The following is a 23,556-nucleotide window of genomic DNA, read 5'->3' on the forward strand; positions in this document are numbered from 1 at the left end:
AAGTTTCTGTGCTGTAACAGAGGGCCTCCTTGTGGGCAAACACCAGAACTAACATCTAAACATTGTATTGAAACCAGAAACATGAGACAGTCTGGAGTCTGGATGATCATGATTATTAAAAAATGGGGGGCACATCCAACTGGGACAAGAACCCAGGGAAGAACTAGGACATGCTGGAGAGACTGTATCTCTCGGCTGTCCCGAGAATGCCTCAGGATCCCTCCAGAAGAAGTGGAGGAAGTGTGTGTGGAAATGGCAGTTTGGGCCTTCCTGCTCAGACTGCTGTAAAAGAAAATATGATATAAAGTAGGACAATTTGTGCCAAATGTTCAGTGTTTATGTGCAACAAGTCAACAGTGAACCAATTCTCAGGAAGGCTTTAAAATAGCTCTGTAGTCCATAAAGAACTTGTTTGCTGTCAAGATCTGTAGCCCCATACAAAATAATACAACCTGCCAACCTGACAATGACGGTGCCCAAGGCAACTTCCTGAATAAGGTGATTAAGATGAAAACACAACAAAGATAAAACAATGCAGAGGGTTGTTGGTTAAGATATGTGGACATTGTGTGTTCATTGATTGGAAAAATCAGGACTCTTGGTAAAAAATGACTGTTAAAATTGGATTCTGTACTTTCACCCACAAAGTAAAGTAATGTATGACATGCCTCCTGAAACACAGTATATCTTACCCACAAGTGGCTACTGAATTTACATAGTGGTTTGCAGCCTTGACAGCTCTCGTTCAAGGAACACTCCATTTTACCACCAGTATAACTGGAATTGCATTTCACCATAGCTGCAAGCTTGACATTGAATATTAAGTAATTGGATCATAAAACCTCACTGTGCAAAGACACAGTTCCAAGACACCTGCGTTCTTTTCACCATAGGCTACCACACACTACATCACAAGTCTCTAGTGAACACAAACACTTAAGTTAGTCCAGCGCAAGTTGCAAGTTGATCACACAAGCTATTTAACAACCAAAGTGGGGATTGTAAGAAACACTGCTTTAGGGTAAGCCATATAACTCCCCAAATCTGTTATTCATACTTTGGAGATGTTAATGAACCACTGGAACAAAACATCCAAGAGCATTGCCAAGATCAACCTACAACTTCCTGGTTCCAAGAAAGTGGGAGTATAGAGGCATAGAAAGGTCCAAAAGCCTTCCTTTTGCATAATCAAGACCACTTTTTCCGTGTGTGGTTTGTCAGTGTAGACTATACTCAAACTTCGGCTCTCTGGCACCTTCTAAAGCGTCTCATGCCCTCACTGTTGCAAATTAAACATGTTGGAGAAGGATTATTTGAGTTCCAAAAGATTGCAGAGTTGATTGAGTTTCACACATGGAGAGCCGTGTGGTGGTGGACTCTTTTCAGGAATGCCACATGTTAGCCTTACCACACTTGAATTGGTTACAAACTGTTTTGAAATAGGGCAAGAGTTCAAGCATCTGTACACAATTTTTTCCATGTTATAATAAACTAACATTTGTTTAGCTCCAGTACAGAAATATTGTAAAAAGAACTCTTGAGGTCAAAGTGAAACTACTGAGTGCTGCCTGCATCTAATTATTAAGCATTTTTACCATTCACAAACTAGAAAATAAGGCTGGTATGCCATTAGAATGCTAGTTGTTGTTAGCATTAAAGTGATGGCAAAACTCCGCTCTGGTCTTTGAAAGTTGTGAAAGTGCCTATAAACTCTTTGTGGTGTATAATAAAGGAATGCCTTAGTAAAGTCCAGAATAATTTTGTGTCATTGCAAAACATCAAAAATGAACTAGCTCTGTTTTTTTGACTTTTAAAAAAGACAGTAAAGAGCAGGTAGCCTACAACCCCTTTCAGTTTTATTGTACATCCTATTCTGGTTTGCAGTAATAGTGGCTGATCCAGGCCAATTTTCTTTGTGTCATTGCTTTAGGGATGCACCATTGGTTGTCGAATATTGCTACTGTTAAGAGTTTATTGCAGTAACCGCTCTATGTTTGAACAGAGCGGGTTTCCAAATTTAGATTCCATATTTAGTTAAACTTTACAGTCCATTAGATGTGGTCTGCGGTCAGAAAATGTAGGAAACCTGGATAGGTCACCAGTTCAGAGTAAATTCTAATGACAACAATGATCTCAAAAGGCCTATTTTTCTTGAAGAATAAATGGTAAACGTTTTGGTGTTGTGTGCTTGTAAACATACTGGTTAAAAGCATTTGTTTCGTGTTAATTACCCTGTGAGTAAGTGTCTACTGTCTCCAGCCCACGTGTCTGTCTGCTGTTTGGGATGCTTCCTCTGGTGCAGGAGCGTGTCTCTGTACCGCCTATGTCCTCCCCACCACCCAGCAGGCTAACATGCTCCATCTAAGTTCTACTGCTTGTGTCAAAGACGATGTCGAAAGTGATGTTGGATTGGTTTCACAGTCAATACTACATATATGGACGCTTACTATACTGTTGCAGCTGGACTTATATGTTGTTTAAGCGGTTTGTTTGACATTTTGTGGCCAGTTTAGTCTGATGTGTAGGGATGCACGATTTTGCACCGCATTGCAGTTGTGATTAGATTTGCATTATTTGTCTCAAAAGTAGGATTTTGTTCAGAATGCACACTGCCAACTCCGTGAGGAATAACATTTGAGAGGAGTGATGACCTAATACACGACTCATATGCATTTCGGAACACGTTTGTAGAGGTCTAAACCACAGGTACGACAGGGTTTTTCTAAGGAAGGATATTTTGACATTCTTCTACCTAAATAATTGTAGCCTTTGCGATTTAATAACTACACCAACTGTGATTGCAATTTTAATTTGCTTGCAGTATATAGTGTATTGGGGAAAAGAGGGACATGCACAGGTTTGATTGTAGTACTGGGTGATTTGCAGCATTATCTTGGGTGCCTATTAATATCACGCAACAATCTTTTTTTGCAATGTTGTAGGGAAGTGTACTGTAATATAAAAATGTATTTAAAAAAACATTTCTAAACAATTCTCCTATTTATTCATAGTTTAATTTTTAAGTTTTTGGACAAAATAGTGTTGAATGTAATTTCTTTAAAATCATTCACAATGTCAATCGCCAATGTTTGTCTTGACCTAGTCCCTATCGCTTGAACTCGTGTAGCGTTACCTCATAGTATATCGAGTTCTGGATTCTAATGTGCCTGTTGTTAGTTATAATCGGCCACACACTGTAATTGAGGTGCCTGCAGTCTGATGTTTTGCTTTGTAACTGGACCCTGAGCAGTTTCAGGGGCCCCAAATCCCATCCCTGCTCTATTGTTGATGTAGTTTTCTGGAAAGACGAGCTGTTTGTGTAAGTATAGCCAGTGGTGAGGCTGAGCAGAGCCACGCAGGGCCTCACTGTGCAGAGCTCCTGGGATATGGGGACAGGGGTGCGGGGGGGAAGGGACCAAAACCATGTCTGCTTTACTCTCTTACTGCATTGTCTTCATGTCTGGTAGACATTTGTGTATTTTGGAAATAAACACTCAGACACTCATGGACACTCCGTATCATGGCAATATTGTGTAACATCTGTAGTTGCTGGGATAGATGAGGCTTTAGTCAGTAATACACAAAACAAAAGACCCGTTAACGTATTAGGCAGGATAATAATTACCTGCTTAAAAGCTCTACATGGCATTAAACATGTATCTCCAAGTGGACAATGTTATCAGTCCAATTTACAGGTCAGATCTCTGGAGAGGTAAGTTTGCTCACATCAAAAAAGAAGAAAAATATATGAAAAAATCTGGATTTCACCTGGTTTTGTCTCTTAGCCAGTTGCAGTTTTTTTCAGCTAATCACCTCCTCTTCTCAGTGGGCTCTCTTATTTGCTTCCTCATGGATCCTCAGCAGCAGAACCTTCTGCCAAAGTTCCATCTTCTTTCGAGTTGTGTGTGTCTGTTTGAGTATATAATTTATATCACAATATTCATCAAGATGACTTAATAAAACAAACAAGTCCACTGACTTATATGTTAGGACTGCGGTGCCATTGGACAGCTGCAGATCATGCTAGCGAACAGCACTTTTTTTTTTTCATTTGTATCAAAATGATTATGCAACTGTGTGGAATCCTGCTCGTATCACCGATTAAGAAAATAAAATTAGAAAACAAATACAGGCAGTGGGCATATGCCGGTGGTAGTGAAAACAGGGATTAATCCACAAAATAGCAACTTGAAAAGAAGCAATTAAAAGTGGGCTAAACGTACACAAGTCATTCCAAATACAACTTTGGGTGAGTAAATTGAGAGATAATACATGGTTAAAACTCTAAAAAGATGATTTTGCAATGTGACTTGATCAATATTGTCTTTGGTTAAACAGCTTTGACAGAGGAGTCAGTACTTAATATGGAAAATACCAGACCGCTGAATCTTCACTGGACCACACCAGACTACATCTCTTTGGTATAACAGTATTTTATGGTTCTTTTGACAGTTTTTCTTCCAGCTCTCCTTTCATCCATGTTTTTCCTTTTTCTGGATGTTGTCACTCCTTCACTGTCCCGTACCTCATTTACCCTAACCACAATCATCGTGCCCACTTATGTCATGCGACACAGACATATGTTTTCAATTCGCTGTAATAATAAAAATCCAGTGTAAATCGGACCACCCACTGGAGTTGTTCTCAGCGCTTAATTTTACTCTTTCCCCCATGAAGTCATTGACAGGTACCGCCACATAGCACTTTATTCTGGGCCATCTCCAGGATTTTGAAATGAACAAACTTGTGTAATGCTGAAACTATCCAAATATTGAGCAGTTTCCCACCAAAATCTGGCAGTTTTCTGTTTTCTGACAACAAAAGCTGGCAGTTACGGCCTGCTGCCATGGATTTAAACGTTTTGAATCCAAAGTAAGCTAATCCATTGAGAATTTAGTAATTCAGTTATTATCTGATACCAACTGTAAAAGATACTGGCACATTCTGCACTGTATCAGAGGTATTATAAAATCACTTGTTTTGAGTTCAATATATCAAGGGATTGTACTTATTTCAATATTAGGTGCGTCATTCAGTCACTCCTCAGTAGCTACGGGTGAGAAGTAATAATACAAATTCATATCTATGAATATTTATACATTTATGTTTTTCAGTATGCCAACAAAGACAATCAGATTTTTTATATCTATCTATATATCCATCGATCTATAAACACGCAAACTCAATATTAATATTTTGACAAGCTAAAGGAAATGTGCTAAAGCTTGTCATTAAATGTAGATGAGGTTCAAGCCAGACAAAATGTGAAAGGATTGAAAAATGACCAACAAAGTGCAGACATTTCTCTTGAACCTTTTTTATCCAAATTTGTTAAATTTGTATTGCTCTTTTTAGCGATTTATTTTTTGTTACCCTTTCTTTGCTGGAAGGTATAATTCACTCATTCCCTTTGTGACATAAACCTGAACTTCCTGGAAAACTGTGCAGTGATTTCTAAGCACTGCCTGGGTCCAGATCCCAATTAGCATGAGCTAAACCAAAACATTGTGTTGTTCATGTTACTATGGCTTTCCTAGCACTATTTACTGCAAATAAACATTACTTTAATGGCCCATCTGCTGGTAAGTGTGTGGCTTTTGTGATAGAATATGTGTCAAATCCGTTGCCTTGTTGAGAAGAATAAGAGGTTGTAGTAGAGATTTTGGCACTAAATTACCAAAAAAGTGTTGGGAAATACTGGGACAGGAAAAACTGCTATAACAGTAAGTGGCATTGTCCTTTTTAAACAAGGCTGTATTCTTTGTTTTCATAGGTTTGTGCTTGTTTTGCTATGGGCAGTAAAAGTGTTGTTGTCTGCATGTGGTGGCTTAATGTTTTTGTGGTGAAATATGATGAGTCATTTACCAGATTTAAACTGCAAACTTGTAGGCTGTTTTTAATATGTTGTGTAAGAAAGTATGTAGTACAAGTAGCTCAATAAGCCCTCTTACGAAAGAGTTGGTGGTTGAACCTTCACACATGCTATCCTAACAATATTTTTATTTTTCAGTTGCAAAAAACATTACAAAAAACATTACAGAGTTTTTTTTTGTTAAAGTTGCACAGCACACTCAGATGACCAATGTTCAAAGGTTAAAAAAAAAAAAAAAAAAAAAAAGTACTTAATGTAATGTCAGATTACTTATTTTTCTTGCTTTGGACCATTGTACACAATAAGTTGCTGCTCCTTGCACTTGCACCTCTATAAAGATATTTCTGTTTCATTTAGTTAAAGCTGCACGTCATAACTTCTCTGGTGGAGGATCCGCCACCTGCCTTTCTCCTTGGGGATGCTATTGCTTTGCCTGTAATATTCCACAGTATGGCATTAAACTCTATGGGCACAAGCTGGTGGTGCCAAGTTACAGGTCAGATCTGTGGAAAGGCTGGTCAGGTCACAGTGAATGTTATTCAAGGTATTTTTCAGCACAAAGAAATATAATGCAAATAGATGCGTTTAGTACTCTTATTTATTACTCTGGTACATCATAGGCAATAATACGCTCCACCAGAAAAGTGACATAGTGCAACTTTAAGTTTGTATGTGGCAGTGGCAGTGAATTTTGAGCCGAAGTTTTCTGCCAACAAACAGCAAATGGAGGAGTTTTAATCCTCTATAATGACTCCACTGTCATGAAATAGTAGGATTCTATGTAAACAAACCTTCCTATTCTTCATTATCAACAACAGCTAAGTGGCTTGTAGAAATGAATGGGTAAAACGGTGATGACTGACACAAATAAAAGCTACTTTTATTTTCCCAAAGGTTCACTCAGCACAGCAGCCACGTCTAGCTCCTGTCTCTATTTTGTGCGTGTGCCGCTCATTCAGGTCGTCCTGCTGAGCGGTGAAGAGCCAAAGGTCACGACCCCTGGAGCATAGCACAGTGGTGTGTTGACATCGGCTCTGACACATCACAGCTGCTTAGTCCACAGTTTGTCTCTTAGAATTACATGATTTAGTATTCGTTCCAGATTGAGGACTCACCATACACTGCAAAAGTTACATTTAGAATGTTTCAATGTTTTTTGTTTTCTGTTTGTCAGTTCATCTTTTGGCCTTGTTTCACCATATTTCTGTCCTGTTCTGTATTTTTTTTTTTTCCGCACTGTCAATAAAAGGCTATATGTACAGTACTTTGGGCAACTGTAGTTGTAAATGTGCTATATAAATAAAGTCAGCTTATTAAAATCACAATTATTACTACTTTATATTCTTAATGCCTGTCAAGTAATTGAAACCTGCATGTTTTTTGCAGTGTATCTGTAATGAATGTGTGGTGAAATGGAAAAGCCCTCTGTCTCTGTAATTTAGTTTCATTTTGGCATCGGAGATTTACAAACTCTTGTCAGTTTGTTTGCGTTGATAGTTTTTTAATGAAGTTGTGCTGCTGTGTTGGCTATGATATCACCAGAAACCAATGATCTGAAAACATAATAATTTACTATGGCCACCTTCCCACAATGCACGTCTTTGTCCCAACTCATGGAAAGACGTGGGTAAGCTGTGGTATTCCACATTATAGGCCAAAGACACCCATCTTTCTGTTTTATTGACTGAGATCACTGTCAGGTTTCTCAGTGCCAGCTGAGTAACCAATTTGCTGTTATAGCCAAAATAAGTTGCTCCTGGTATATAGATTGTTCATTGCTAAGTATAAAAAGTTGAAGTTATCAATTATTAGTTTGCATTTGGTAACTAGGGGAAGAAGCCTCAAAATATATTTGGGCTTTTTAAGTTAATTCAATATTTTAACATTTGTTTAACATTAGTATCTAGCTCATTTCTAATACTGCAAACTTTCTTGTAAATATCATCCTTCCTGTGTGTGTGTGTACTCTTAAAAGTTTAAATTTGCTTATTAGTTTGTTACAGGATTACATCAACTCTGCCAGTCTATTTGAACTAGCTGCTGGCATCAAATGATTCCCGTGTTACTTTTTTTTTTTTTTTTTTTTTTTAATACATTTCTCTGATCTTAAATCCAGACATGTTTTATTCCAGGTGCATGTAAAGTAGACCTACCCCCCCAAAAACCAAAACAGAGCACCTCCAACCTTTCCATCCACACACTTCCTGAATCTAAAATGAAACGCAGCTGTGTTCCCGTCAGCCCTGTGACCACCTCTCATCTGTCAGGAAAGATATGAAGGTTACTGGAAGACAAGAAAAATGCTCCACCAATGGCCTCAACTAAAACTCTAATGTGATTGATTAATATAAATACAATTTTCTTTAGGCTAAATATTTCATTCCCATTTCTTATTCCACTCTAAGGCTGCAAGATTTTTCCCAATTAACTCAGCATGGCAAAAGTTAGCATTTTATATAGCATAATAACAATCCTTTCAATCTGAGGTGTTATAATGCCCTACAGCAGTGGTTCTTAACCTGGGTTCGATCGAACCCTAGGAGTTCGGTGAGTCACTCTCAGGGGTTTGGCGGAGGTCAAGACACACACCCAACTCATATGATTTGCAGACTGCGAGCATCTCCAGAAGTCGGCTGTGTCCCAATTTGACAAATGCACCCATCGATGTGCCTATCGAAGTACCTGCCCGACTTAAATGTGCTGTTCTTTGGGGAATTGAGACACAGCATGAGACACAGCCAGAGTGATGCCCCAGCGTTGACTGGGAGGATCCCGGCGACAATTGTGCTCTGATTGGATGTCTTCGAGGGACCATGAAAGTACATTACCGTAATGACAGTAATGAACTTAAAGAGCCTCATGCCTCTGCTTTGACAGCCCTTTGAATATACATGAGAGCACAATTGGTTGTAGAGTTACGGTGTGTGTTAAAATGTTAAAAATAATAAATAGCATAAATACAATAAGTTCATTATTATAATGCATAAGGTTAAAAATTTAAATCATTTCAGTGTGGTCGTATTAAAAAAGGTCATGTCTTTTGTGAAAAGGTATGTATGTAATTTGTTGTGAGTTTATGCATTGTACTGGTTTTATTCTTTGAATACAGTGATGTTAATGTACAGTTCATTTTGTGCACCAGTAAAACATACATATGTCTTGAATTTGAAAAAAATCATATTTTATTTTTCAATAAAGAAGGGTTCGGTGAATGTGCATATGGAACCGGTGGGGTTGAGTACCTCCAACAAGGTTAAGAACCACTGCCCTACAGCATGTACTTACACCGTACACTGAAGCTTTGCAAAGTTGCTCTGAAATATATGATTCTTGTTTTAGTTAAGCATGTTAAAATACAAACATGTGAAATAAAATTTTTATTAAAAAAAATAATAGAAATGTGCACATGGAAATATTAAAGAAACTATGGCTAATAGTGTTGATTTATATTTGAAACAGTCGGGCAAACAGAGCCCAAATTGAAGCCATGTAACTGTTTAGGTTATATATTCAAGATTTCATGGGACCCCTGAATCAGGTTTTGTCCTTGGCCCAAACTTTGACTACAGCTACTTATATTACTGCTAAATATTATACACATTTTCATGACAAGAAGTACTTTTTGGGTCACAAAGTCACAACCAACACCCAAGAGCATGTAATATCTTTATGGCATATTACTTGAAAAACTGTTTCCCTGTCTCCTCTGTCTATTTGTACTACTCTTCAACTATGCTTATAATGAAGATACATTTTGTGTGTGTAGTAGCGACAGTAACCAAAAACAGCCTTTTGCAGAGTGAAGAGTGAGTTGTGGAAATTGGCCTGTCTCTAAGTGTAAACACATCAGCGGGGGAAGGGGGGCTGTTTTTGTGTCCCTTCTCTTCCCTGCATGGACCCTCGGGGATCTGCCCAGCCCTTTCATGTCCGCTCTGGGACTGTTTATCCAGATGTGGGACGCCAAACTCTGCCTGCATACCCCCAGAATCCCCTACAAGACAAATAAGGTGCTTGGACTGCTCTACACCACGTTCAAAATGATTATGCAAATTGTGTTTAAGTGTCATAAAGGTAGCATTTTTTGTTTTCCAGTGGAACTCAAGGATGGTATTGTGTCTCAGGGCTCTTTGGGTCAGTGAAATCAATCTCAGACACCTGTGCCAATTATTTTGCCAGATAAGTCCAATTACAGGAAAAACTACTTAAGAAGAACCTTCCACATTATGAAGCAGACCGCCATTTTCAAGCAATATGGGAAAGAAAAAGGAACTCTCTAGTGCCAAAAAGTGTGAAATAGTTGAATACTTTAGGGAAGGCATGAAAACCATAGATATTTCATGAAATATTGGTTGATGTGGCCATCAACAATATCAGTAACAATAACATCAATAACATGTCCCAACAAGGCTGCAACATCAGGAAGGAGGTGGCGGAGTCATGTTTTGGGCCAGAATCATGGAGAGAGAGAGCTGGTCAGTCCCTTTAGGGGCCCTGACCTCAAACCTATTGGGAACCTTTGGAGCATCCTCTCCCGCCCTCTATGAGGGACAGTTCACATCCAAACAGCAGCTCTGGGAGGCTATTCTGACATTCTGAAAAGAAATTCAAGCAGAAACTCTCCACAAACTCACAAGTTCAATGGATGCAAGAATTGTGAACCTCCTATCAAGTAACGGATCCTGTGTTAAAATGTATCTTGACCTGTTAAGATGTTTAGATTGAAATAGCTTATGATTTCAGTAATATGCTAATGCTTCTAATTGAAAAATAAACTGATGAACTGATTTGAAACTCTGTTTATGCATAATAATTTGGAACGGTGCATTTTAAGTTATTTTTTTTAAAATACTGTTATCATTGGGAGATTTGTTCAATGACATCCGAATTGTACTTGATACAGGTTGATGACTTAAAAATTATGATGACTGTCATTTATATTGACAATTTGGCAAAACCAGAGAAAAATATAATTTGCATAATCATTTGGAATGCAGTGTGTGCAGTGTCAGTGAGCTAGTGAGTTAAAATATATTGGGAAAAATATCTCACTCTGGTGGTGGTGAAGAGCAGATGAAAGGCTGGTGAGGCTGATGATTCTGCTGCTGTGGTGGAGGTGTGGCACATGGCTGAGACCGTAAAGAGAGCATGTCTGTTGAAATTGTTTGAGATTTGATTATTTGAGAGTGATAGGTAGGTAAGTTGCATTTGGCTGGCAATAAAGATATAGTTAATTGGGACAAATTGGGCAAAATTGACTTTTATAAGATATGAAAATGTACCCTCTATCTCTGCCCACTTATTTCTTACTTGGGATAAAAAAAAAAAATAGACTCTGAGTGGTACATGTAGGGTTCAAAAGGTCACATAGCCATTTTTCAAATATAAAAACTCGTAAATAAACAAAACTATGAAGAGGTGGGCCTATCAGTCTTGCGGTGTTGAATAGTAAGTCAATTGACGTCTCTGATTAAGCAGTTAGTAGCTCAATATTGCTCTCCATAGTGAACAAAATGCATAAGGTAGAAGATATTTCAAGATTATGTATCCTGACAATGGCCTAAATGTCCTATCTTAACTATGTAATATTTCTGTGTGTGTCTGAAGGGATCCAGGAGGGCTCCCAGTGCACAAAGTGTAAGAATGAATGGGCACTGAAGACCTCCATAGCCCTGCTGTACGTGCTGTGTATACTCCTCACCATTGCTGTGGCTGTACTTGGATATAAAGGTAACAATAATACAGTACAACAAAACTTTCAAAAATCCATAAACAGAACACACGTCCATGCAGTTGTATAATAGTCTGTATCAAAATGTTGATGTGTGAAACTGATGTGTGTGTGTGTGTGTACATATGTAGGGGTGTGTGTGTGTGTGTATATATATATATATATATATATATAAGTTTATTGTTTTATGTCGCTTATGGTAAGGTACATATTGCTGCATAATTAAGATGAATGGCCCTAGTTCTAACATTTGTCAATCTTATCTCATTTTCTGTAAATGAGATGATCTAGTTCTTCCTCTCTATTCACCTTGAGTTTATTTTACTAACACATCCGCAGCTCACACCTGTGTCGAAAGCCCTCATTCTCTATGAACTTCCTGGCCAGGCAATTTGCCTTGAATTGAACTCTGAACGGTCCTTACATGATTCTGCTAACCACTGCCATATGCCACCGCCAGCCTGTGTCCTCTTTGGATTTTCTTTTGTGGAAATGGCTTGAAGTGAACATATCCAGGGGTTATCTGTGATCCTGGAGCGTATTAACAAAGTCGTCTGCTTTCTTTCATTGTCCCACGGACTTTCATGCTGCCCTAATTGACTTCAGCTGGAGCGAGTGAACTCAAAGCAGCTGTGACTGTAGCAAACCAAGTTTGTGTTAATACAGTACAGAAGCGTTCACATGTTTTGATGCAGCTGGTAAAGAACCATATGATGAACAGTTGTATGAGGTCATTCTGCACTGTCGTGTGTATTTCCCCTGTCAGAAATAATGACAGATAAGCAGATTTGAAACCATAAATCTAACAAGTGCATACAGACAAATTCTATCACATTTGACAAAATGGTGAAACTTTGCAAGCATTTCTGAAGCAAGCACTTAAGTGTTAAGCTGGGTAATGATGTGGTATCATTAAATGAGCTTAACACCTAGAACGCATAGTGCTTATTTTAGCAAATCAAAGAGCCTGTAAATCTTCAAAGTCTTAATGCATGCGTTTGTATTTGGTAGTATATGCTGTGTGTAGGCTGAATGCCCTGAATGCACTTCCCCACAGAGGCGCCCATGTAGGCTGACTGGGACGTGTCCCTGGACCAGCCTGGTGGTATTGTGGTCTGAGTCCTGAGTCCCAGACACATTCCAGAGGAAATGAAGGCCAGTGTGGCCTTTGGGGGTGTGAAGAGCCTCCTGCCACACTCACTGTCTCCTGATGGGCTCCTCTTTTGATGGGGCTGTTTACTAAAGACCCCCAGCTTTCTTCCTGGCCCCAGGGCCCACACTGTCTGTCCATGCTGACCTCACATTTTCTGCCGTTGTCTCATAACTCTCTCAATGGCACTAGCCCTTCAAATGAACCTAATGCCCTGATCCTGGTAATTGCATCAAGCAAGTCTGACCATATTTTCCCACATTATTGGATGCCACATGCAGACCCATCTCCATTATTCCGCTTATCCCTGTTATATATGATGTCTGTGCTTGCAGGCAGTGCTTTGCCCGCTCTTAATAAAGAATAGAGCCTGAGATGAGATGGCGATGCTCACCTTTGTTCTACATTGTTAAATAGTTTTTATTAATACATTTAATGAAAACACCTAAAAGACACCTAAAAGAAAAAATTGAATGAGTAACTGTAATAATCCTTGGTTCAATACAGTAGTTGCAAGTTTAATTAGAGAAACAAATGCTTCCTGGAAAACTGCACACATAGTTAGATCAAGTTTGGAATGGATTTGGATTTTTTTCATAAAGAAGAGGTGTAGATCTTTATCAACAGATAGAAAGATAAACACTTTTTATTTCATGCCTGTGCTGACAAGAGAGTCACAGAAATTTGATATTTTATTTCATTCAGCTATTGTAAATTATAAAGAGGGAATATGTCAAACCTTTAATAGGCATTTTATCTCTGCATGCGATGTTTTGGATAATAATTGTGATCCTTCTGATCTTGATTATGTTGAATCTGAACCTCTGGTACATAGCAGGCAGATTTTCTCTTTAAGACATTCATGTGCATAGAGATTTTAAGTGCACTCCACTCCATTGACCCAAAGAAGTCAACAAGAGCTGATAACCTTGATCCAAAACTTCTATTACTAGCTGCCTCATATTTAATTCAACCTCTATTATATATTTTTTAATTTATCGATTCAAGTGGCAGTTATACCAAAATTATGGAAACTGTTTTCACTTTACATGAAGGTGGGACAACTAATAATGTGAATCATTTCTGACCAATATCTAAATTACCTTGTATTGCAAATCAAGTTACAATTTATTTAAAAAAAATAATGCTCCATTTTGAAGTCTTATCAGTTTGGTTTTAGAAAAGGCCATAGTACTGTCACTGCAACCAGAAAAGTTTTCAATGACATTTTCACAGGCATTTGATTCAGTAGATCAGGGGTCCCCAACCTTTTTTGCACCACGGACCAGAATAATGTAAGTTTTATCTTCACGGACCGGCCTTCTACGTGTGGCAGATAAATATGGCAAAAAAGAGTTAAGTACATAAAAGGTACAACTCACTTTACCGCTGAATCAGTGGGAGCCCTGCGCTTGTTTCTTCTTTCCTTCTTGTTCACATTTGTTTCTTTCAAAAAACTCTAAAGGCTTATCTTTTAATCCAAGGTGCTTAGTCTCCATGTGCCAAAGCAGTTTTGAAGGTTTCATTGCCTCAGTCGTTTTTTCCTGCATATAACGCAGAGCTGGCTCTGCGCGTGAGAGTCACCTGCAGCGACAAACCCATATTTTAAGTAGGACTCCTGGTGTTGTCTTTTAAATTTAGCTTAGCTTTTTCTTGGAGGTCATAATCTCCTCTTCTGGCTCTTCAGTTGTCCTTTTCCCCTTTGTTAAAAAGCTCTCCAAAGACTTTTGTTTTTGGCTCATTTTCACTTGCTTGTGGCTCTACTTTTGTACGTCCTGTCTGATGCGTTATATGTGATATGTCATCACGGAGGACAAGAGCAGATCCAGCACAGATATAATATGCCTGCCATTGTATCAAACGGATTTCTGATTCCTATCAGGATTTTCATTATGTGCCTACGGACAAGCTTATTAGTGTGTCATGGGCGACGGGTGAAAGTTACGAGAAGATGCGGTCGCTGATAAATTATTTACTGTTTTTGTGCGGCCCGGTTGCAAATGCGTAACGGACCGGTACCGGTCCCCGGCCCGGTGATTGGGGACCACTGCAGTAGATCATAAAATCCTCTTGAAGTACCTGAAACATATTGGATTTGATAATGCTATGTGTAATTGGTTCCAAAATTATCTTTCAAACCGAACTCCGACCATAGTAGTCGATAGGTCTAAATCTAAATTTTTAACTTTAAGCAAAGGAGAGCCCCAAGGCCCTGTTTTGGGCCCATTACTTTTTACTATATTTATTAATTCCGCTGGTTGCAATTTAAGAGAAAGCTTCATACATTCACATGCAGATGATAATGTTTTATATGCATATGCTCCCTCTGCTGATCAGGTGATTTCAAAATTGCAGTAAGATTTTAATGACATCCATAATTCACAAAAAATCTAATCAAATCAAATCTTCATCAAATCTTCATACACTAAATGATACATTGATTGAAAGAGTCACCAGGGGACTTGCTTTTGGTTGGACAAAAACATATCTTTTAAAATTAATACCTCAGAATTATGTAACAGTTTAAAATCAAAATAGAATAGAAACAAAAAAAAACAAAAACAAATCTTGTATCCCATTGAATTACGGAAAAGCAACCTTTCTTTCTGTACTGGATTATGGCGATATACATGCAGACTTGAGCCTCTACTTTCTCATTGGGCTCTCATTGGGCTCTCCCTGTATAAATAAAGATAAATAAAATATGTATTGTTTTGCAGTGGTTCAAAAAGTGGACAGTGTGTCTGAGGGCATTGAAAACTATGAAGGAAAGATTATTGCTGTGGAGACTGACCTAAAGAAGTTGGGTAAGTTTGTCCTGGTTTACACTAGTGCTCAAATGTTTGGGAATTCACCAAAGTGCCATTTGCCTTTGAACTAACAACTTTTAACACCAAAATAACACAACTGGATTCACACACAAAATGACATTGTTTAAGTGTTGTTTTTTTTTAGAAGAGATGCAATTCAAATGTTTGCATCTCAACAATGCTAATTAGAGCCTTTTACAGCTAGTGTAGCAAAAGTTTTCTTTTATTCTGTACTTCTAATGACATTTTTGCTATGATTTTACTCCAGCATGTTGTGATGTAATGCTCTCTGGTGAACACAGGCACAGTTGTTTATGAGGGCTTGTTTTGTGTGTGTTGGGTGATGGATTTACACTTTGTTTTAGATGATCAGACAGGGGAGAAGTCTGAAAACACCTCCACTGAGATCCAGGCCTTTAGGAACAGCATCTGGAGTCTGCAGAGGCAGCTGTCGGTGGTACAGCAGCACGTGCACAGTGACCAGGCTCAGTTGAGTGAGCTGCAGAGCATTAGCGAGCACCTGCACAGCAGCCAGGGCTCCCTGCAGAGCTCTGTGGACAGCAACAGTGCCAGTGTGCGCTGGGTCAATGGCAGTCTGCAGACATACAGCAGCCTGATGGAGGGACTGCAGGACCACACGGCCAGGCTGCAGACAGAGTTACAGCTGCACAGTAGGCTCCAGAGTGAGGCTGTGCTGAGCATAGGCTCTCTCAACATCAGTCAGGCCCAACAGAGAGCTCTCATCACGGCTCTGCAGCGATCTGTGGATGACACGAGCCAAGCCATTCACAGAATGCGCAGTGACTTCCAGACACTGGAGCAGATGACACGACAGACCCGCTCTGATGCTGAGTGGCTCCGTAGCAAAGTGGAAAACATGCAGGTGGTGGCCACTAATGCATCGAGTCAGGCCAAAGCCAACCAGGACGGCCTGGAGGAGTTAGGCTCTCAGCTCTCTTATATGAGCACTCTTCTGCAGAACACCAGCACCAAGGCTGAGGCCCAAGACCAGGCTCTGAGGGAACTCCAGGACCAGCACACAGACTTTGGGAACTTCACCTCTCAGAAGTTTGAGCAACTGGAGACCAGGTTGGACCAGTCCGAGCAGAGTATGGACCGAGTTACTGGGAACATCAGCTTCACCACACAGCTCCTGGGCTCCATTAACCTCAACCTGAATCAGTTGCGGACGTGTTCTGAGACTGTGAGCCAACACACAGACTTGCTCCTCAACCTCAACAACAGTGTGGCTGACGTGAGGATGGACAGCGCCGCCCTGAGGTCACAGCAGGAAGAGCTGGTAGCACGTTTAGACAAGGAGGTCACCAGCTTGTCTATTGTCATGGAGGAGATGAAACTGGTGGACACCAAGCACTCACAGCTCATCACCAACTTTACCATCTTACAGGGTAATGACTTCTACTTTATTCTAAACATATCTCTCTTGTTAGATCTATCAAGTTCTGTTATTTAAAATAATAATAATAATTGGTGTATTTTTTCCTTCACCAGGTCCCCCTGGCCCCAGAGGATCAAGAGGGGAGAAGGGGGCCACAGGACCGGCCGGTCAACCTGGACAGAAAGGCGAAAGAGGTGAAAAGGGTCTTGCTGGAGTACGAGGCCCCAGAGGAGAGCAGGGTATTCCAGGTCCTCCAGGTCTACCAGGGCCAAAGGGACCTCCAGGTGTTCCAGGCAGCCCAGGATCTAAAGGAACTCGGGGCTCTGGGGGCAGAGCAGGTCCCCCTGGCTCAAAAGGAGAGCCAGGATCTGCTGGTCTGCCTGGGAGAGACGGTCTACCTGGTCCTCAGGGCGATCGAGGGCCACCAGGCCTCAGCGGGGCCACAGGACCCCCTGGGGAGCAGGGCCTTAGGGGCTTACCTGGACCTGTTGGGCCTCCAGGACCAGTGGGACCACCTGGACCTCCTGGACTTCCATTTAGGGGTCCAGTTTTATCTGCAGGCCCAGTATCACAGCATGACGAGGCTGTGCCTCCTTCATTGTCTGCTCCAGGTAAAAAGGTTTAACCATGATATTATTGATTCAATGTTTGTGTTGACACTCATTTTTCTGTACCTTGCAGGATGTCAAAATGAGTGGGTGAACCACAAGAGCAAGTGTTATTTCTTTTCCAAAGATCTGCACACCTTTGATGAGGCAAAGACGAGCTGTGAATTAAAATCTGCTTCACTATTAATCATTCGTGACACAGAGGAGCAGGTGGGCCTTAAAAGAATACCATTAATACATTTAATAACCAACATGTGCTAAAATGTTTTGTTCTCCCTCAGAAATGGCTCAAGAATCAAATATATGGAAAAGGTTACTTCTGGATGGGCCTTACCGATAGAGGAGAGGAGAGTGTCTGGCAGTGGCTGGATGGGACCAAGCCATCATTCACGTCAGTAATAAAAAAAAACATGCAATATTTGGTCCTTGTAGTTCTGTGTGTTATTGTTTGTTATTAGACAATGATATTGTCATAATGATTTCAAATCACATGGATTTAAACCTTTACTATTTCCTCAACCGTCATCATTGTTCCCTCTTATGAGTAAATGTGTTGAATGATCGCCCCCTGCTGTCTTTTGCAGGTCATGGAAGCCTGGGCAGCCTGACAACTGGGGTCATGGACATGAAACGGGTGAAGACTGTGCTGGCCTCATACATGATGCACTGTGGAATGATTTCTTCTGTGAAGATCTCATAAGCTACATTTGTGAGAGAGAAATGGAAGCCTGTATGTGTCTGATATTACTTATTGCACTTCTGTATATTTTTTCTTGTTAGTCTAATACTTATGTCTCTTTACAGCCATCTCCACAGCAAATTCCACTGGAAGATAACAGAGTACTGAAGTGCTGCTGCTCAGAAGCAGCTGAACCTCCCACATGTGGTACTGGACCACTGGCACAGTGCAGGGACAGTCCGTATGGAGCGAGAAGAGGAACAAACTTAATAAAGGCCCTTTTGCTGTAGCAGCAAATGTCTCTCTAAGAGTAATGCCTTTATTCTCCATGGTGCAAGTCCAACTGCCTGCGCAATACCAGATGCTCAACAAAGGAAAGATGAAAGCATTAGTATTTTCTAATAACAAGACCGCTGATTTATAAAGTCTGTATACATTGTGTAGAGCTGTATTTTGTTGACCTAATATTTGAATGCATATTTTTTTATTGCACGGAGATTTGACATTTCATGAAGCACATCAAACTCATTTCTGTGTATTATATTTGAATGCATTAACACAAGGTGCTAAATGATGTAAAAGGTGTTACAGCTATGCAGTCATAGAACAAACCTGGAATCTCAACATTCCAAATATTTGGGTGGTTACAGTTTGACATACTGTATACATGTCATTTCATTTGTTTCTGACCAAAAGACTCCAGTCCTACCTGGGTCAACATGTTGGACAAAAATACTCCTAAGGTAATATCAAGAAACTATCCAAAATAAACACTAAACCTGACTAAACCAAAACTGTTATATCACTGTATGTTTTCACATTTTCATTTTCTGAGCTGTGGGGTGTTTGCACATGAATGTGGAATGAAGCTCAACACAAAACTATGGAGTCTAGACAGTTCTGTAGAATTTTGTTTATTGACTTTATTGACAGAAGGCACTTTCACATTTCTATTCATATTATCCATATTTTGTTTACTTTGAACTTGCGTTTTGTTCTCTCAAAGTCACATTTTAGCATGGTGCTGATCTCAGATGACCATGGGTTAACTTATAGCAAAGCCTTGTTTAGGTCAGAGCATTTCCTCTTAATTTTTTCACATGCTGTCCCCTGCTTCAGGTCAACTCTAATCACAGTCACTTGTTCAGCTGCACAGAAGATGAAATGATCTTACAATAGCACCTTTAGTAGAAGAGAATCTAACTAGCCTGAGATCTGGACTAAAATCAAACAGAAAGTCACTAAAGACTTTGAGTGCAGACAAAAATCTGGACTTCACTTCATCTACATCAGCCAAAAGATAAAGCTACTATTTGAGACGACTGCAGCATTTTAAGATGCACTCTTGCGAAGTAATTTGACATCGTAAACATCGAAGCAAAATCAATAATCAAAGAATGCAAGAGCTGACACAATGTTAAGCTGTGACAGTGTGTGAATAAATAAATCTTTAAGTATATACTACTTAACCGCTTAATTCACATAACATTTACACATAACAAACATACACAAATGAAGCAGCATATTTTCTAAATGTAGGTTTATTGTTGAGGTATGATGGATCTATAAATCTATGTTTTTTGTTTTGTACAACCACAATATTTTAGTATAAAATTGCTGTGGTGGATTACATTATAAATTATAGAACTGCCAATTAAGTCTGGGGAAACTTCATTTAATAACTTACAGTAACATCATTTTTCTGAAAGCCTTTTGTTTTTCTCTTTCACACTTTTGGGTGGGTGCAACTTTGTCACTGTAATGACATATGTTTTCCTCATAAGAATGTTGTGCTTCAGTGCAACAAGGCGGTGAGATCAGAGAAGCTATGCGGTTGAACTCCAGGCTTCTATCTCAAGCTCCAGTAAAACTTTAGTTTGGCTTGTAAACATCGTTCCAATAATAATCATTCAAACAGGAAATATTCCCCTTTCAAACTCCCATTATAAATCCCATGGTGCTGTCATTTGCTTTCATTTAGCACTGGATACTGGTGTCTTGCTCTCTGACACAGGCTGTGTGCATCTTCCTGTTCCGAATGGTGAGATTCTGGTGAAATAATTGGAGACATTTGTGATGTAGCAGGCTGGCTCAAACAGGCTCATGTGGGGCTAGTCATCCTTTTCCACTATGATCTCCCCGTGAAGCACCCTCCTTCTCTGCCGCAGCATGTGGAAGTAGAGCTGAGGGAACACTGCCAAAGACACAAAATGGTCAAGAGATTTCGTTCCTAACTGCACAGCACCATATGAAATCAACTGGCCTGCTGTTTTACTGCCCCCTTGTGACTACATTGGCTTTGACTCTCCTCTTCCTTTGAAAGCTGTCTCGATCCTCTGCAATTTTTTTTCTACTTTTCACACTGATGACATTTAATTCTAATTGTTAAATCAATAAGGTCAATATAACAAAACAAAAAACGTGTATAGTATGTTACTGTGTGATAGCTTTATAGACTAAGGTGCAAGACAGAATGCTTCTTACGTGGGATGTAGGACAGCATGACAATGATGAGGCAGTAGTAGTAGTCGAAGGACACGTTATACTTGTTCGGAAGCCTCATGGAGTACATTCCAGTTCTGCGCACAAATGGCAGAGCTGCGTAAATAGTGAGCAGCTCCCCGATGACTCCCAGCGGGTACAGGACAATGAACAGGTTGTACCTAGAATGTAAAAATACCACATTAGATACCCTGGAGTAGCCCCAGTCTGTGTTTCAACTGCTGCATGCCATAAAATTATCATGCTATATCTCACAGCATATTATTGACATAATATGTACTATATATTTATAACGTATTCCTCAAAACTTGTTTTGATTAAATTTCCAAGTCATCACTCTCTCTTTCTCTGAGCCGTCATTGTGAAAAAGTATGCTTTTTTGTTGAATCACTTTTCAGCTCTTTCTAGCAGTGTCAGAGTGGTGACTCAGGGCTAAGGGCTCCTGTTTGCTGGAGACCACAGCAGAGGCTCAGGGGAGCGTCTCAGCGGATGTGAGGGAAATGTTGGGTGAACATTCCATGACCAAAACAGATGGTCTTAAAAACAGGAGCAGCTGAACATGAGCCCTCTCCAGGGGCCTGGCGTCTCCTGCACTGCTTAAAGAAACACGTCAAGGGTTGTAAGATAGAGGGTTGGTGCCATGCACTACACTACACAATGTCAATGGGCACATAGTAAATTATATAATGATAATGCAGTAAAATATATGACCTAGATTTAGGTTATTTTACAGTAATACAACTTGACAATGCTTTAAATTTCACATGAGCTATACTAATACTGTACTGAGAATGTAAACAGGATGATGTAATATACTAATTTGAATAATCTGACGTGAGTGAGCCTCCCTGGGTAGCAAGCGAGTCTCAACCAAGTTGTGCATCTATTAGTGAGTACAGCTGACGACTCAGATTTCATCTGGACCACTGTAGCAGAGACGTGCACTGACAGACTGCCACGTCATAGGTACTAATGATAAGAGCAAAAAATTGTGCTGTTGTAAAGGTTACAAACTAAAGCCTCATGTTTTGTTTTTTTAAACACACCTCGCAGTTAATACGCCTGAACAACAGACAACACATCATGCCATTGCGTTTGGTTAATGTCAGTGAACAATGTCTGCAGTAAGCCCTGATGTCAGCTAAAGAGGTGCAAATCAAAACAAGTGCATGCACCCCTCTCCCTAAACACTCAGCTGGTTTAAAGGCACAAAACAACATGCCCAGACTTTTAGTACAAACACGAACGTCGGTTAGGCTCAGCACAGCCATTAAGGTTGGTCCACCTGGCCCATTTGATGAAGTACGGCAGGTGGTGCAGCAGTTTGAATGTGTAGTATGAATATCTGGTAATCTCTGTCACTGTCCACACAACCAAGAAAAGGATTACGCTCTCTTCATTCTGGATCTTCATTCAGGTCAAAGGAAAAACACAGTTTATATTGACACAGTTCTTAAAGTTAAGTTAAATGTGAAATCTTATTGGCAGCAATAGAAAAGGTTTCACATTGTGTGTTTGATGTACAATACAGCAATTGCTAATTAGCAATAAAAAGTTGTAATAAAACTGGTCACCTGTCTGATGCTGTTGGTTATAAACCAAACCATGAAAATCCTTGAGCACACTTGAACTCCAGTTACAATCACCGAAGTCCTCACAATTCCTAAGATGAAGTCAATACAATAATTACTGGCTTGACAAGTCATACAAGATTACGCCATCAAAGAATACTTACCAACTGCGCAGTGTCCAACCTGGGATTTTTTTTTTTTTAAAAGCACACGAATCACATTCAATAAAATTTTCAACAGTGAAATGAGTCAAAATATTTTATAAAATTCTTACCTCAACTAGTGCAAAGGTCTGGAAAAACTTGAGTGTCCTTGCTATACTTCTGTACAGACCCTTGTGCGAACCTTTCTGGATGTAAAAGCGAACCATTGCCATTGCCAGAACAAGCCACCTATAGACAGCACATATTAGCTTTCTAAATAAAAATATACGTATTTAAACCGATATTTTATACCATGTTATTCAATATATTGCGGAATGATCCTACAGTATAGAATACCTACATAAAACTGTAATAGGCCGAAATAGCCTTGACAAGCCTCAAGGCAACATATTTTGTTCACACTTTCAAATGTCACAACAAAAATCAGGTTTGCGGCTGATAAGAAAACCAAACATGATCTTTCAAGAAGCTCCCTGTCATATGCAGGCTATTCTTCATCGCCCAAGGCCTGGTAACCAACCCCCGGTTATTGCTGTGGACAAGCTGCACTTGAGTACACTATTTTCACATGTAAGTCTAGTTTTCTTTTCCACCCCATGTGTTATAGTTTTATCCTGTCCAAGCATGAACATGGTTTGGGTTAGAACAGTTTGTCAAAGGCTACATTAGTGGGGGGTGAGCTAGCCTGTATTAGCTGCTTGATTTGTGGTGTTCTAATGATCGCCTAATTGTTGCACTCGTTAATTAAGACATGACTGGGCGTGAAATGCCATTGTAAAAACAGCCGCAGAAGTAGATTAATTTGAATTTGTGGTGTTGTAAATAAAGTGCTACGGAGTATTTGACAGCCTCGATACTGGGCTCTTGTGGCTCTAGAGTCGCGGTGCTTGTCTAAACTTATCCCTGCGCCTGAGAGAAGCGCACTGGGCCTTGACGCACACACCATGCTGTCAGCCCTATTTGGACACAGCGACGGAGCGAGTCTGTGACTCTAACCCAACGCCTTTCATTCATTATCTGACCTACTCATGAAAACTGCCAAATTACACGATTGAAACATGTCCAAAGTTATG

The 23,556-nt window shown here is 39.8% G+C and overlaps 2 protein-coding genes across 2 annotated transcripts in view; one reads left to right on the forward strand and one right to left on the reverse strand.

Annotated features, from left to right (window-relative positions):
* Positions 1-19,051, forward strand: part of LOC117388088 (collectin-12-like) — a 28,090-nt gene extending 9,039 nt beyond the window's left edge. The window contains exons 3-10 of the mRNA XM_033985554.2: positions 11,477-11,599; positions 15,471-15,557; positions 15,926-16,969; positions 17,073-17,570; positions 17,641-17,777; positions 17,849-17,958; positions 18,152-18,297; positions 18,372-19,051. Coding sequence (XP_033841445.1) covers positions 11,477-11,599; positions 15,471-15,557; positions 15,926-16,969; positions 17,073-17,570; positions 17,641-17,777; positions 17,849-17,958; positions 18,152-18,297; positions 18,372-18,403 — 2,177 coding nt within the window. The 3' untranslated portion in view covers positions 18,404-19,051. The remainder of the gene's footprint in view (positions 1-11,476; positions 11,600-15,470; positions 15,558-15,925; positions 16,970-17,072; positions 17,571-17,640; positions 17,778-17,848; positions 17,959-18,151; positions 18,298-18,371) is intronic.
* Positions 19,052-19,144: 93 nt separating this feature from the next.
* Positions 19,145-23,556, reverse strand: part of hacd1 (3-hydroxyacyl-CoA dehydratase 1) — a 5,035-nt gene continuing 623 nt past the window's right edge. Inside the window, exons 2-7 of the mRNA XM_033985557.2 lie at positions 22,594-22,711; positions 22,484-22,502; positions 22,323-22,411; positions 22,034-22,155; positions 20,731-20,909; positions 19,145-20,440 (exon numbers count right to left, since the gene is read on the reverse strand). Coding sequence (XP_033841448.1) covers positions 20,358-20,440; positions 20,731-20,909; positions 22,034-22,155; positions 22,323-22,411; positions 22,484-22,502; positions 22,594-22,711 — 610 coding nt within the window. The 3' untranslated portion in view covers positions 19,145-20,357. The remainder of the gene's footprint in view (positions 20,441-20,730; positions 20,910-22,033; positions 22,156-22,322; positions 22,412-22,483; positions 22,503-22,593; positions 22,712-23,556) is intronic.

This window comes from Periophthalmus magnuspinnatus, chromosome 20 (assembly GCF_009829125.3).
Source record: "Periophthalmus magnuspinnatus isolate fPerMag1 chromosome 20, fPerMag1.2.pri, whole genome shotgun sequence".
Taxonomy (NCBI): Eukaryota; Metazoa; Chordata; class Actinopteri; order Gobiiformes; family Gobiidae; genus Periophthalmus; species Periophthalmus magnuspinnatus.